This window comes from Nycticebus coucang, chromosome 14 (genome assembly GCF_027406575.1).
Source record: "Nycticebus coucang isolate mNycCou1 chromosome 14, mNycCou1.pri, whole genome shotgun sequence".
Lineage (NCBI taxonomy): Eukaryota > Metazoa > Chordata > Mammalia > Primates > Lorisidae > Nycticebus > Nycticebus coucang.
This window is the reverse complement of record NC_069793.1, coordinates 64,708,072-64,721,591: the sequence shown is the minus strand read 5'-3', so window position 1 is coordinate 64,721,591 and position 13,520 is coordinate 64,708,072. Positions and strand designations below refer to the sequence as shown.

Here is a 13,520-nt window from a genome sequence, read left to right as displayed (position 1 = left end):
GGGTCAGAGCCTCAGCCCTCCCACTTTTCAAGTCAAATAGAGCATATTTGGCCTAGAGAATCCCAGAAAGGATAGACACTTTAAAACACCAGGTCTGTTGAAGAGGGACTGAAAATAGAAGGAAAGAATTAATGCTAAGTCTATATACGAAACTATGTATCGACATCCTCCTAATCCCTCATACTCAAAAAAAAAAGTCAAATTACTAGAGTATGCCTCTGATAAACAATGTGAGACACTGGAACACATGGAACAAGATTTAGTTTCAGTGCTCGCTTCGGCAGCACACATACTAAAATTGGAACGATACAGAGATTACCATGGCCCTTGTACAAGGATGACATGCAAATTCGTGAAGCATTCCATATTTTTTAAAAAAATTAGTTTCATGAATTAAATACAAAAATCCAGAATCATTTAGAAGACAATAAATAAAATCCCCTAGAAAGGAGAAACACAAAGCAAACACATATACTGAATACTAAATTGAGACTAATCACACTTAATGTGCACATATGAAGTAAAACTCAACAAAAATAAAGTAGGGTAGAAGACGCTACGTTCACACCTAACAGGTACAATACACAGTATCTGGGTAAAGGGCATGCTTATAACTTTGACCCGATCTAAACAAAGAAAACTATGTAACCAAACTGTGTACCCCATATTCTGAAATTAAAAAAAAAAAAATAAAAAAAAAAACATAGTTGAAAGACACCAGCATTATGATAGAAAAAGTCTAAGCAAAATGCTGTGAAATTTCAGGACAAAGGAACAATATTAAATGTATATGATAGTTTGGGAACTAGATAAGAATCATAAGGCAACAGACCATTAATAATGGTTAATGTAAGAAAGAACAAAAGTGAAAGTTATAAACATATAAATTATTTTCATACCATAATTCAGTAACATTTCATAGCAAGGAATGACTATACAAAGGACATACACATATTTTAAGAATGGAAAAACCACTAAAATTATAATATTCAATATATGTACTGATAATGTTTGTTATCTTTTACACTGTATTTAGTATCTCTTGTGATTACAGCAATCAAAAACATGCCTTGAGTATTGTAATTTTTTTTTTTTTTTTTGTAGAGACAGTCTCACTGTACCACCCTTGGGTAGAGTGCTGTGACGTCACACGGCTCACAGCACCTCTAACTCTTGGGCTTACGCGATTCTCTTGCCTCAGCCTCCCAAGCAGCTGGGACTACAGGTGCCCGCCACAACACCCGGCTATTTTTTGGTTGCAGTTTGGCCGGGGCTGGGTTTGAACCCGCCACCCTCAGCATATGGGGCTGGCGCCCTACTCACTGAGCCACAGGCGCCACCCCGAGTATTGTAATTTTAATATAGCCGCAAGCTGTTGCCCTGGGTAGAGTGCTATAGCATCACAGCTCACAGCAACGTCAAACTCCTGGACTTAAGTGATTCTGTTGCCCCAGCCTCCCAAGTAGCTGGGACCACAGGTACCCACCACAACACTCAGCTATTTTTTGGTTCTAGTTGTCATTGTTGTTTGGCAGACCTGGGCTGGATTTGAACTCGCCAGCTCCCGTGTATGTGGCTGGCGCCCCAGCCGCTTGAGCCACAGGCACAGAGCCTAATATAGTTTTTTTCCCCTTCTTAAAATGTGTATACAACGCCCAGCTATTTTTTTGTTGCAGTTTGGCCGAGGCTGGGTTTGAACCGGCCACCCTTGGCATATGCCGGGTGTTGTGGCAGGCGCCTGTAGTCCCAGCTGCTTGGGAGGCTGAGGCAAAGAGAATCACATAAGCCCAAGAGTTAGAGGTTGCTGTGAGCCTTATGACGTCATGGCACTCTACCAAAGGGAGGTACAGTGAGACTGACTCTACAAAAAAAAAAAAAAAACCATTGTGTATACATTTTTTCGGTACCCTTTGTAGATATTTTCAGACCTGTATTTTTCCAAGGTCTAAATACTTTACCAAGTTTACCTTTCATATACTTCACTTGAAGGTATATACATTCTAGAAAATTTAGGAAAGAGAAAAAACCTGCATATAGGACACAGCAGCACTCTCGGAATATATCTGAAGGTAATATCCTAGGGCAATGCTGAATGTCTATAGGGGTGTCCAACCTGTTGGTCTGCATACTGATTTTATGAGGACTTTTTTTGCTTACCTGTGGTGTTGGCCTTTTTTTCTTTTTACTAATCAGCTTTCTTTAGTGTTTGGGCATTTACTGTGTGACCCAAAACAACTCTTATTCTTCTAATGTGGGGCAGGGGGAGAAAAAAGATTGGATGCCCCAGGTCTACAGACTAATTAGCATTCATACTGCTACAGCAGATAGACAGTCATGACAGGTATCCGGGTTAATCGAAATACTGTGATACCATCCTCAAAAATTCAAAACAGTTATGAAGGTCAGACTAGGCACAATGGCTCACACCTGTAATCCTAGAACTCTAGGAGCCAAGGTATGAGAATCACTTGACTTAAGAAGTTCAAGATCAATGTGAGCAGGAGAGTAACAGATCAAGATCCCTGTTTCTACTTAAAGTACAAAAAATCAGTCGGTGCGGTGGAGCCAACCTGTAGTCCCAAATACTTGGAGGCTGAGGCAAGAGGATCACCTCAGCCCAGGAGTTTGAGGTTGCAGTGAGCTCTGATAATGCCTCTGTACTCTAGCTGCGGAGACAGAGTGAGAGGAGACTCTGTAGGAGATAGGAAGTGGGGTGGGGGAAGGAATGCAAGGTGAAAAAAAGGAATCAGAAATTTCAGGGCAAAAAAGCTGGGCAGCACTATTCTCATAAGTTACAATAAAATGCCACGTTCATCTCCAACTTTCAAATTATTCTTTAGCCAAAGTAATAGTCACAGGACAGAAAATTTTATAACTGTATCAATATATAAATATATGTATGAGAAAAGAAGAAATAAGGGAAATATCTGGGTAGGAAAAGGCACTGATATCCTCATTTGACAAAGATCACTCAAGACTATCCTTTAATAGAATAAGTATATAAGTACACAGCTTGAATGTGAAATGATTTCTTGTGATGTACAGAAGATGAATTTGATGGTATAGGAACTTCTTTCTTCTATCCATCTTTCTGGCTCATACTCTATGCCACAAGATACCAGTATTTTAGTACCAATATAACATAGTTTTCCTTTTTATGGTTAAAATGTTGAGTTCATTTCACATGTATATTTTTGTTTCCCTACTATTTCCAAGTCTGACCACTATTACTGCTATGTCCTACCATAACATTTCGTACATCCTCAAAAGCAAGCCAAGGGTGGATTTCCATCTTTAAAAACTAAACAGGCGTTTTGGACAACACATTTTGACACAGTTTTCCTTAAGAAGATATTTAAAATAAGCTGGGCACAGTCGCTCATATCTGTAATGCTAGCACTCTGGGAAGCTGAGGCAGGTGGATTGCTAGAGCCCAGGCGTTCAAGATCAGCCTGAGCAAAAGTGAGACACTGTCTCGGCTAAAAACAGAAAAACTGAGATAAGAGGATCTCTTCAACTGAAGAGTTGGAGGTTGCTATGAGGTCTGAAGCCACAGCACTCTATCCAGGGAGACAACTTAAGACTCTGTCTCAAAACAAAAAAAAAAATTTAAATTAAAAAGTTAATTTTCTCAAGCTTAAAAAAAAAAAAAAAAGAAGGTGGCTCAGTACCTATAGCACAGTGCTTATGGCACCAGCCACATACACCAAGACTGACAGGTTTGAACCCAGCCTGGGCCAGCTAAACAACAATGACAACTGCAACAAAAAATAGCCAGGCACTGTGGCGGGTGCCTGTAGTCCCAGTTACATGGGAGGCTGAGGCAAGAGAATTGTCTGAACCCACAAGTTTGAGGTTGCTGTGAGCTGTGATGCCACGGCACTCTACCGAGGGCGACATACTGAGACTCTATCTCAAAAAAAGAAAAAAAAGGGGTAGGTAAATATTGCCAAAATAGTAAGGAATATCCAAATGAGTGGAGTATGAAAAACACTTCAATGGATGAAACTAAATTCAGGGAATATAGCAAATTAATTAATTAATTTATTTATTTTTTGAGACAGAGTCTTACTATGTCACCCTCAGTAGAGTACCATGGTCTCACAGCTCACAGCAACTTCAAATTCTTTGAGCTTAACTAATTCTCTTGCCTCAGCTTCCCAAGTAGCTGGGACTACAAGGTGCCTGCCACAACATCCCGCTATTTTTTTTTTTTCCAGTTGAAGTTCTCATTGTTGTTTAGCAGGCCCAGGCCAGGCTTGAACTCACTAGACCCGGTGTATGTGGCTGGCCCCCTACTCACTGAGCACCGAGCCAATGTAGCAAATTTAGTAAACACAGTCATATTAGAAGACATTAATAAAGATGGTAGATTCTCATCTATTGTAACAAGTTAAATTTACTTAGACTTAATAAACGAAAACACAGCCACATATTCATACTGTTTAGCAATCTGAACTTAATGACATACCATATGAATTAAAAACAATAAAAAAAAAAAAAAAAAGTGGTTTATTTGAAGGAGTAAGCCTAGGTGTGCGGAAAACAGAGAAGGCCAGGATCTAAGCCCTTCTGTACTACATAATTGTTTAATGACGTGCATTTGAGTAATGCCTGGGTAGGAACAAGCTAGGGAGGGTGGGAAATCAGGTCAGCAAATTAAGTGTTGGCAAGAAATCAACTAAGTAAAGCCTTAAGAGTGACTGACACTTACCTACTGGGGCCTGGGGGGCTCCAAAGCCCAAAGTAGCTGTTGTAGTATTAAATCCAGGGGCTCCAAAGGCTCCTGTACCAAGAGGCCCTCCGATCTTAGGTTGGCTGTTTCCAAACAAAGATGCCTGTCCAGCACCAAGAGCTATGGAGACAAGAGGAAAGATAAAAATGCCACAGAACCTCATTGAATGTTGTGCCAGAGGTCATTTAAAAATTTAATACATAGGGAAACTTTATAATGAACACTCATTTCAACAAAAGACGATAAATGTTAACAATATGCCAAGCGCTGGAATAAGTACATTATACGTTTTATTTATTTATTATTATTTTTTTTGGCCAGGGCTAGGTTTGAACCCGCCACCTCCGGCATATGGGACTGGCGCCCTACTACTTGAGCCATAGGCGCTGCCCTGGAATAAGTACATTATATGTGACACAAACAAAATATTTGATTGCTCTGTGCTATATGAGGTAATGATTCATAGCTGAGACATTTATCCTTGAATTAAAATGAATGAACATGTAAAGCATTCAGAAGATTTTGGTATATACTAAACACTCATCAAATGATAGCTAATATGCCATGAATAGAAAGTATTATTCTCATTTTACAAATGAGAAAACTAGGAGTTTAGCAATTAGGTCAATGTCACAAATGCTGTAGGGAGTAAAAATGGGATTCAAACCTAAGTGCGCCTGACAATATAACCAGAACTCTTTAACTGCTACTATACTGTAAAACACGTTTTCAGAGAATTAAAAAAATTCTTCTTAAATTTCAATAATTGCCAATCAAAACACTCAACTGACCAATCACAATGACATCTTTTTGACTTAAATACAAGCTAACCTACAAAAAACCAAAGCCAATATATCTTTTTTGGGGGTATAGCTCAGGGGTAGAGCATTTGACTGCAATATATCTTTTTTTAATAGCCAAAAGTAACATTTTTAATCAAACATTTTGTGTTAGCTACACAAATCTGTTGTATAAAAAGCTTAATGTCTTATGATGAAGTTACTAACAGATTCAAGTTTCAGGAAACCCACTGCAGTAATGTTGAATCTTGCATTGTCGACAATGATTTTAAAGATACAAAATGCAGAGAATAAGATGACTAAGCTACCGGCCAAAAAAAAATAAAACAAAACCATCCTATCCACCAACTCACCCCCATATGTTACTAGCAATTTAGAGGATCTAAAGTTCCCATTAATATATCAACCGCACTTTGACAGAGATATGGCTTACAAGAAAAATCACATTAAAGGTATAATACCTGGAGGTAAAAATACTGCATGGGAACTGCTTTGGGAGTATAACCAAAAAAGGACAAGAAGTTTATACCAACATATATACCATACAACATATATCAGTATGGGTGACTACTGAATAGACAACAACAACTACAACCAAAAAATAGCCGGGCATTGTGGCGGGCGCCTGTAGTTCCAGCTACTTGGAAGATTGAGGCAAAAGAATCACTTAAGCCCAAGAGTTTGGGGTTGCTGTGAGCTGTGAGGCACCCTACCTCAGGGTGACGGCCTGAGGATTCTGTCTCAAAAAAAAAAAAAAAAAAAAAAAAAAAAAGTCTAACTACAGACTGTTGTAATTTATCAGTGGAAAGAAATGTTTTTCATCTAGATGTGCCCCATTTTACATATAAAAATGTTTTATGCTTAATAAAAGGACTTACTAGGGTGGCGCCTGTGGCTCAGTCGGTAAGGCGCCGGCCCCATATACCGAGGGTGGTGGGTTCAAACCCGGCCCCAGCCAAACTGCAACCAAAAAATAGCCGGGCGTTGTGGCGGGCGCCTGTAGTCCCAGCTACTCGGGAGACTGAGGCAAGAGAATGGCTTAAGCCCAGGAGTTGGAGGTTGCTGTGAGCTGTGTGAGGCCATGGCACTCTACCGAGGGCCATAAAGTGAGACTCTGTCTCTACAAAAAAAAAAAAAAAAAAAAAAAAAAAAGGACTTACTAACAGTCTACCATTTGAGAGACGTTCTGAGTATAATGTTACATGTGATATGGTAATAGTATGGTAATCTTTCAAGATAGCAAAATGTACTATAGCTATGATTAGGAAACGGTTATGGGGGGCAGAATGGTATTAGTGGCCTTAGGAACTCCAAGGATACTCATGAAAAGCAGGAAAACAGCTATACTCCTTTTGAGATCTAACAAACATTAGAATTCAATTTTATCTATGATTATTAGATAATCTATGTATCTCTTACTATAGTATATATATGTTATATACATAATTTCCTATCTCTTACTATAATGATCAGCCTTACTAATAACCCTTTGATTTACTACTTCATAGAAAAGTTTATGATCTAAACTTGTAAGTAACCACCATGAAAATAGTATGTAGTTGACAGTGTTAAGGATAATGATTAATATCACTGTGGAAAAAAAATTAATATGCATACCCATAATTTAATGAATGTTCCTTAGTCTGAATACATGGGAGTGAAGGAAATCATATGCCGAAGTATAATATAAAACAGTTTACAAAAAACTGTTACATAGTTTTACATTTAATTTGTGTATCATATAACCACTCAAGAAATACCCAGAGGCCCACATTACAGGATAATTTACTTCTGTGGAAGCATGAGATTGAACCGCTATCACTCAAAACAAGAAGTTAATCCTGGGACTTGGCAGAGTGAAAAATAAAAAACAAGTCACAGGGGAATACACACATTAAATTAATGTCCCCCTAAAAATACAGCCTAAAGCTATTATTCTACTCTACTTGTGATACTATTAAATGCATAATTCATGAATGTGTCTCAGAACCAAAAGGCTGATTTAAGCAGATATGATAAAGAAAATGCAACAGCGTGAGTGCTTGGTGACCCTCATGATTATTGTTTCACTACATGATCTGTTGCTAAGATTAGGGGTATAAAATTCTTCATTGACTGTATTTCTTTTTAGTTTATATGGACAAAGCACAAATGAGGAATACATAACAGCAACAAAACATGATTAACACTATGAGGGAAAATTATTTAAGAAAAAATGAACAGGGCGGCGCCTGTGGCTCAGTGAGTAGGACGCCCGCCCCATATGCCGAGGGTGGCGGGTTCAAACCCAGCCCCGGCCAAACTGCAACAAAAAAATAGCCGGGCGTTGTGGCGGGTGCCTGTAGTCCCAGCTACTTGGGAGGCTGAGGCAAGAGAATCAATCCCAAAAGTTTGAGGTTGCTGTGAGCTGTGACGCAGATAAGCTCACATATTGTTTTTTTGATAGGGGAGGAAAGTATTGTTGAAAATGTGATTGGTCGGACGGCGCCTGTGGCTCAGTGAGTAGGGCGCCGGCCCCATATGCCGAGGGTGGCGGGTTCAAACCCAGCCCCGGCCAAACTGCAACAACAACAACAAAAAAAATAGCTGGGCGTTGTGGCGGGCGCCTGTAGTCCCAGCTGCTCGGGAGGCTGAGGCAAGAGAATCGCGTAAGCCCAAGAGTTAGAGGTTGCTGTGAGCCGTGTGACGCCACGGCACTCTACCCGAGGGCGGTACAGTGAGACTCTGTCTCTACAAAAAAAAAAAAAACAGAAGAAAAGAAAAAATGAACATACTAAAATAAAGTAAAAGATTGAGATATTATATTATATTATATTATTGTAGAATGGGATACAACAGCATCAGAAAAAGTTACAGAACATTTTATAATCTTGGACAATAGAAGCTATTGCTAATCGTAATGTGTAAAAGCAGAAGCTGAAGGAAAAAAAAATTGGCCACATAAAAATAAAACTTGTGGGCGGCACCTGTGGCTCAAGTGGGTAGGGCGTGGGCCCCATATGCCGGAAATGGCAGGTTCAAACCCAGCCCCAGCTAAAAATAAAAAAATAAAACTTGCATGTGATGAAAGACACCACCCAAAATTAAATGATTAACAAAAAGGCTTGGCGGACATACTTACAACAAACTTTAGAACAACATCTGGCTGGCTATAGGTGTTAAGTTTGCAAACCATCTACAGAACAAAATAAACTTTAAAGTACTCCTGTGGCTGGACGAGGTGGCTCACAGTTATAATCCTAGCACTCTGGGAGGCCATGGGGAGATCACTTGAGCTCAGGAGTTGGAGACCAGCCTACATGATCTATTAAAAATAAAAAAACTTTGCCGGGAGTGGTGGTGGAGGCCTATAGTTCCAACTACCTGGGAAGCTGAGGGAAGAGAATAGCTTGAGTCCAAGAGTTTGAGTTTACTGTGAGCTATGATGATGCCAACAGCACTCAACCCTAGGGCAACAGAGTGGGACTATGTCTCAAAAAATAAATAAATGTAAAGTAAAAAGAAAATAAAAATAAGAAGTCCTCCTGAGTTTATCCATATCAAAGCAATTTTCCTCTCCAGAGCTGGAAGAGACTATTACCAGATATCAGATTATATATGCTACTTAGGTTTAGGGATCACAATATACCAAAAAAAAAAAAAAAAAAAAAGCAAAGCATTTTGTTACCTTTTCTTATAAGCTTTTTGGTGCAGAATTTGGGTAAGTTAAAAAATTCAAATGAAATGTTGCCATACAACCAAAAAAGTTAATATCCACAATATATAAAGCATCTTTAAAAATAAACAATGATGCGGGCGGCGCCTGTGGCTCAGTCTGTAAGGCGCCGGCCCCATATACCAAGAGTGGCGGGTTCCAACCCGGCCCCGGCCAAACTGCAACCAAAAAATAGCTGGGCGTTGTGGCGGGCGCCTGTAGTCCCAGCTGCTCAGGAGGCTAAGGCAAGAGAATCGCTTAAGCCCAGGAGTTGGAGGTTGCTGTGAGCTGTGTGAGGCCACAGCACTCTACAGAGGGCCATAAAGTGAGACTCTGTTTCTACAAAAAAAAAAAATAAACATTGATCCAATATTATAAAAGGGAACTAAAAGATTCAAAGGGCCGAAATAGAAAAGGCATACCCTTTCCATTAATCAGCAGAAGCACAAACTGGAATACACCAATCCACACAATCACTTAAGCAAAGATAAAAAGCTTAACAATATGCAGAGATTATGGGAAAAAGGGCACTTTTATATAAATAAACAATAATGCAAACTGTTTGTTTTTTGAAATAGAAACTAGCAAGATCAACCAAAATTCGAAGTGTTACCTCCTGATATAATTCTAATTTGAAGTTAGTAACACTAACAGATGCAAAAGTCTGTAACAAAGACCTTCAATGAGGGATTTGCTAATAATATCAAATAACTCAATTGTCCATGGGTAGGGTAAAGTTAAATAAATTATGGTGTATGTGTGGTAAGTATAAATTACGCATTTGTGTATAAACACAATGGAATAGTAAAGTTATTTTTTAATATTCTATATATATATGTACTGAATAAAAGAAAAAAATGGTATTATATGAAATAAAAATACAAGTCACAGAATACGATGTAAAGTATTTGCTTCCAGTTTTTTATTGTAACATATAATAAAAGCACTGAGACCCTGAACACATAACACACATGTAACTGAAACAAAGTTTCATTAAAAGGATATTAATCCTACCATGCACAATAATTTCTAATTGTAGTTTGTTTTTGTTCTCTCTTTTTTTTTTTTTTTTTTTGAGACAGAATCTCACTATGTTGCCCATGGTAGACTGCTGTGGCATCACAGCTCACAGCGACCTCAAACTCTTGGGCTTAAGCGATCTCTTGCCTCAGCCTCCCAAGGTGCTGGGACTACAGGCACCCACCACGACACCCAGCTATTTTTTGTTGCAGTTGTCATTGTTGTTTAGCTAGCCTGGGCTGGGTTCAAACCCAACACCCTCAGTGTATGTGGCTGGAGCTGTAGCCACTGTGCTACAGGTACCGAGCCTTGTAGTTCAGTATTCTTAAAATGCCAGTTATAGTCCATTACCTAACCAACTAATGCATCTTGGCCTTTGGTTTAAACTTTACTCATATAGGTTACAACTTCCATTTAAAAATATAATCTTAAGCCCTAAAAATGCATATAAAAAGGCATAATACATGCAAATTCTTATGTGTAAACATGTTTGAAAAATGCATAGAAAATGCCCAAATTTCACCCACTCTTACTTCATAGGGGAAAAAATTAACTTTTTCTCTTCCTTCTTTCCTTCCCAACTTTTCTTTCTGTCTGTGTGTATTTGTATTCTTTTTAGAAAAAGGGTCTTGCTCTGTTACCCAGGCTGAAGTACAGTGTTACAATCACAGCATGCTGTAACCTCAAACTCCTGGGCTCAAGTGATTGTCATGCCTCAACCTCCCAAGTAGCTGGGACTACAAGGCATGTGCACACATGCCCAACTTAATTATTTTTTTTTTAACGATGGTGTCTCACTATGTTCCCAAGCTGGTCTCCAGCTCCTACTCTCAAGTGGTCCTCCTGCCTCCGCCTCCAAAGTGCTGGGGTTACATACAGGTATGAGCCACTGTTTGGCCAAGGCTCAAGTTTCATGATATTTCTAAATTGTTGAAACTTTTTTTTTTTAACCAGCACTTACAACTTCTATTTTAAAAAGAAAATGAAGGAAAAAAAAGTTTGGAACACAAGTTTGTATGATAGAGACAGCAGACGAATGCTTCAGATGACAGAAACTAGACAGTGTAAACAGAGACTATGGAAACAGTTTGTGACTAAATGACCACATACAGGGTCAGGTGAATTGGGCAAGAAAGCAAAACTATATGCTTAAACATCCTAGTCTCACTGTACATCATGAAACATTTATCCATTTTATGACCACCCCCACCCTCCAATTGTTTAAAACATCTAGGCAGGTAAAAGGGCGAGCATCCCTGACCAGATGCAGTGGCTCACACTTGTAATCCTAGCATGGTAGATAGATTGCTTGAGGCCAGAGTTTAAGACCAGCAAGAGCAACACAACAATACTCCTTGTATACAAAGAGTTAAAAAATTAACTAGGTGTGGTGGCATGTAGTCCCAGCTGCTTAGGAAGTTGAAGGAAGGGCGGCGCCTGTGGCTCAGTGAGTAGGGCACTGGCCCCATATGCTGAGGGTGGCGGGTTCAAACCCAGCCCCAGCCAAACTGCAACAAAAAAATAGCCGGGCGTTGTGGCGGGCGCCTGTAGTCCCAGCTGCTTGGGAGGCTGAGGCAAGAGAATCGTGTAAGCCCAAGAGTTAGAGGTTGCTGTGAGCCGTGTGACGCCACGGCACTCTACCCGAGGGCAGTACAGTGAGACTCTGTCTCTACAAAAAAAGAAAAAGGAAGTTGAAGGAAGAAGATCCCTCAAATTTAGGAGTTCAAGGTTACAATAAAATATTATTGGGGTACGGCATTCTAACCTGGGCAACAGAGCAAGACCTTTCACCAAATTAAAAAAAGGGTGGGTAGAGGCAATAAACATCCTTAAAGGCACTGTAAAACAAATTATTGGTTGAGGTCTATATGGCAATGAAACTAATTTAATTGAAAGATATATGGACATAGGCATGTTCTCTTATTCTATTAGGGTTTATTCTGTAAATAGTTCAAGGTCTCAAATCCCTATTGGAAAGGACCGGACTATCAAAGAACATATTGTAGAAAAAGAAAAATATAATTTCTAAGATAACTGTACCAGTGTTTTAAATCTTGATAAAGCATAACTGCTGGTAATGCTTCGATAAATCCAAGTCTAAAAATGCAAATATGGGCCTCTTAATTCCAGGCCTATCCTATGAAGAGCTAAAGTTTGTTACTTCTTAGATCCATGGTAGCAACTTCTTACCTGTTCCAAATCCTGCACCAAGCCCAGGCCCCAGAGTCCCAGGTGCTGGTTTACTTCCAAAAATACTGTTCCCACTGGTATTTGTGCCAAAACCTAGGAGGACAAAAGATACAGTGAACTGTACTCTTAATATGACTCCCAATTTCCTCTATAAGGGAGTTTAACACAAACTAGTCTGAATCTAAGTTTTACATTCTTTCACTTAATATTTAGAAACCATAAAGTGTAAGGTAATTTAACTTTTTAAAAAATTTAAATTTGATTTCAAAATTAAATTTCAGTTCCATTGTCACATAGACCGGGATCAACATGCCTTCATATAAGAAATGTCAAATATTCAATCAAAATGAATTTGCTCAATTTGGGAACATTCCACAGTGTCCAAATCACACTTCATATTTACCTATGGGAAAAAAAAACATATTCCTTCAAACTTTTACTAAAAAGCACAACAACAAAGGCACTTAACTGAAACTAAAACTGTTATGAAAAACTACCTAGAAAATTTTATGTTTTCAACAGATGGACCTAGCCATGGATAGTAACATATAGCTGACCACACAGGAGGCACTTTAATATTAAAGTCATAGCTCATAGGTGCGTTCAAGAACTCAGGTAGGGCTCAGCACCCATAGCTCAGTGGTTAGGGAGCCAGCTACATACACTGGGAGTGGTGGGTTCAAACCTGGCCCAGGCCAGCTAAACAACGACGACAAAAAAAAAAAAAAAAAGCCAGGCATTGTGGCAGGCGCCTGTAGTCCTAGCTACTTGGGAGGCTGAGGCAAAAGAATCACTTAAGCCCAAGAGTTTGAGGTTGCTGTGAGCTGTGACACCACAGCTCTCTACCCAGGGTGACACAGTGAGACTTTGTCTCAAAAATAAAAAAATAAAATAAAAATGAAAAAAGAGGCTAGGTGCCTGTGGCTCAAGCGCCTAAGGCGCCAGCCACATACACATGAGCTGGCGGGTTCAAATCCAGCCCGGGCCCGCGAAACAACGATGGCTGCAACCAAAAAAATAGCTGGGCGTTGTGGTGGGCGCCCATAGTCCCAGCTACTTGGGAGGCAGAGGCAGGAGAATC

General features: G+C 39.4%; 1 protein-coding gene and 1 non-coding gene across 4 annotated transcripts in view; one reads left to right on the top strand and one right to left on the bottom strand.

Moving 5' to 3' along the window:
• Positions 1–13,520, bottom strand: part of NUP98 (nucleoporin 98 and 96 precursor) — a 140,291-nt gene that overhangs the window by 77,717 nt on the left and 49,054 nt on the right. For all 3 annotated transcript variants that reach the window (XM_053560822.1, XM_053560823.1, XM_053560824.1), the window contains exons 11-12: positions 12,440–12,532; positions 4,715–4,855 (exon numbers count right to left, since the gene is read on the bottom strand). In XM_053560822.1, the coding sequence (XP_053416797.1) occupies positions 4,715–4,855; positions 12,440–12,532 (234 nt within the window). The remainder of the gene's footprint in view (positions 1–4,714; positions 4,856–12,439; positions 12,533–13,520) is intronic.
• On the top strand, positions 269–372 carry LOC128566135 (U6 spliceosomal RNA). The gene has a single exon (XR_008374431.1). It is a non-coding gene; the product is annotated as a U6 spliceosomal RNA (small nuclear RNA).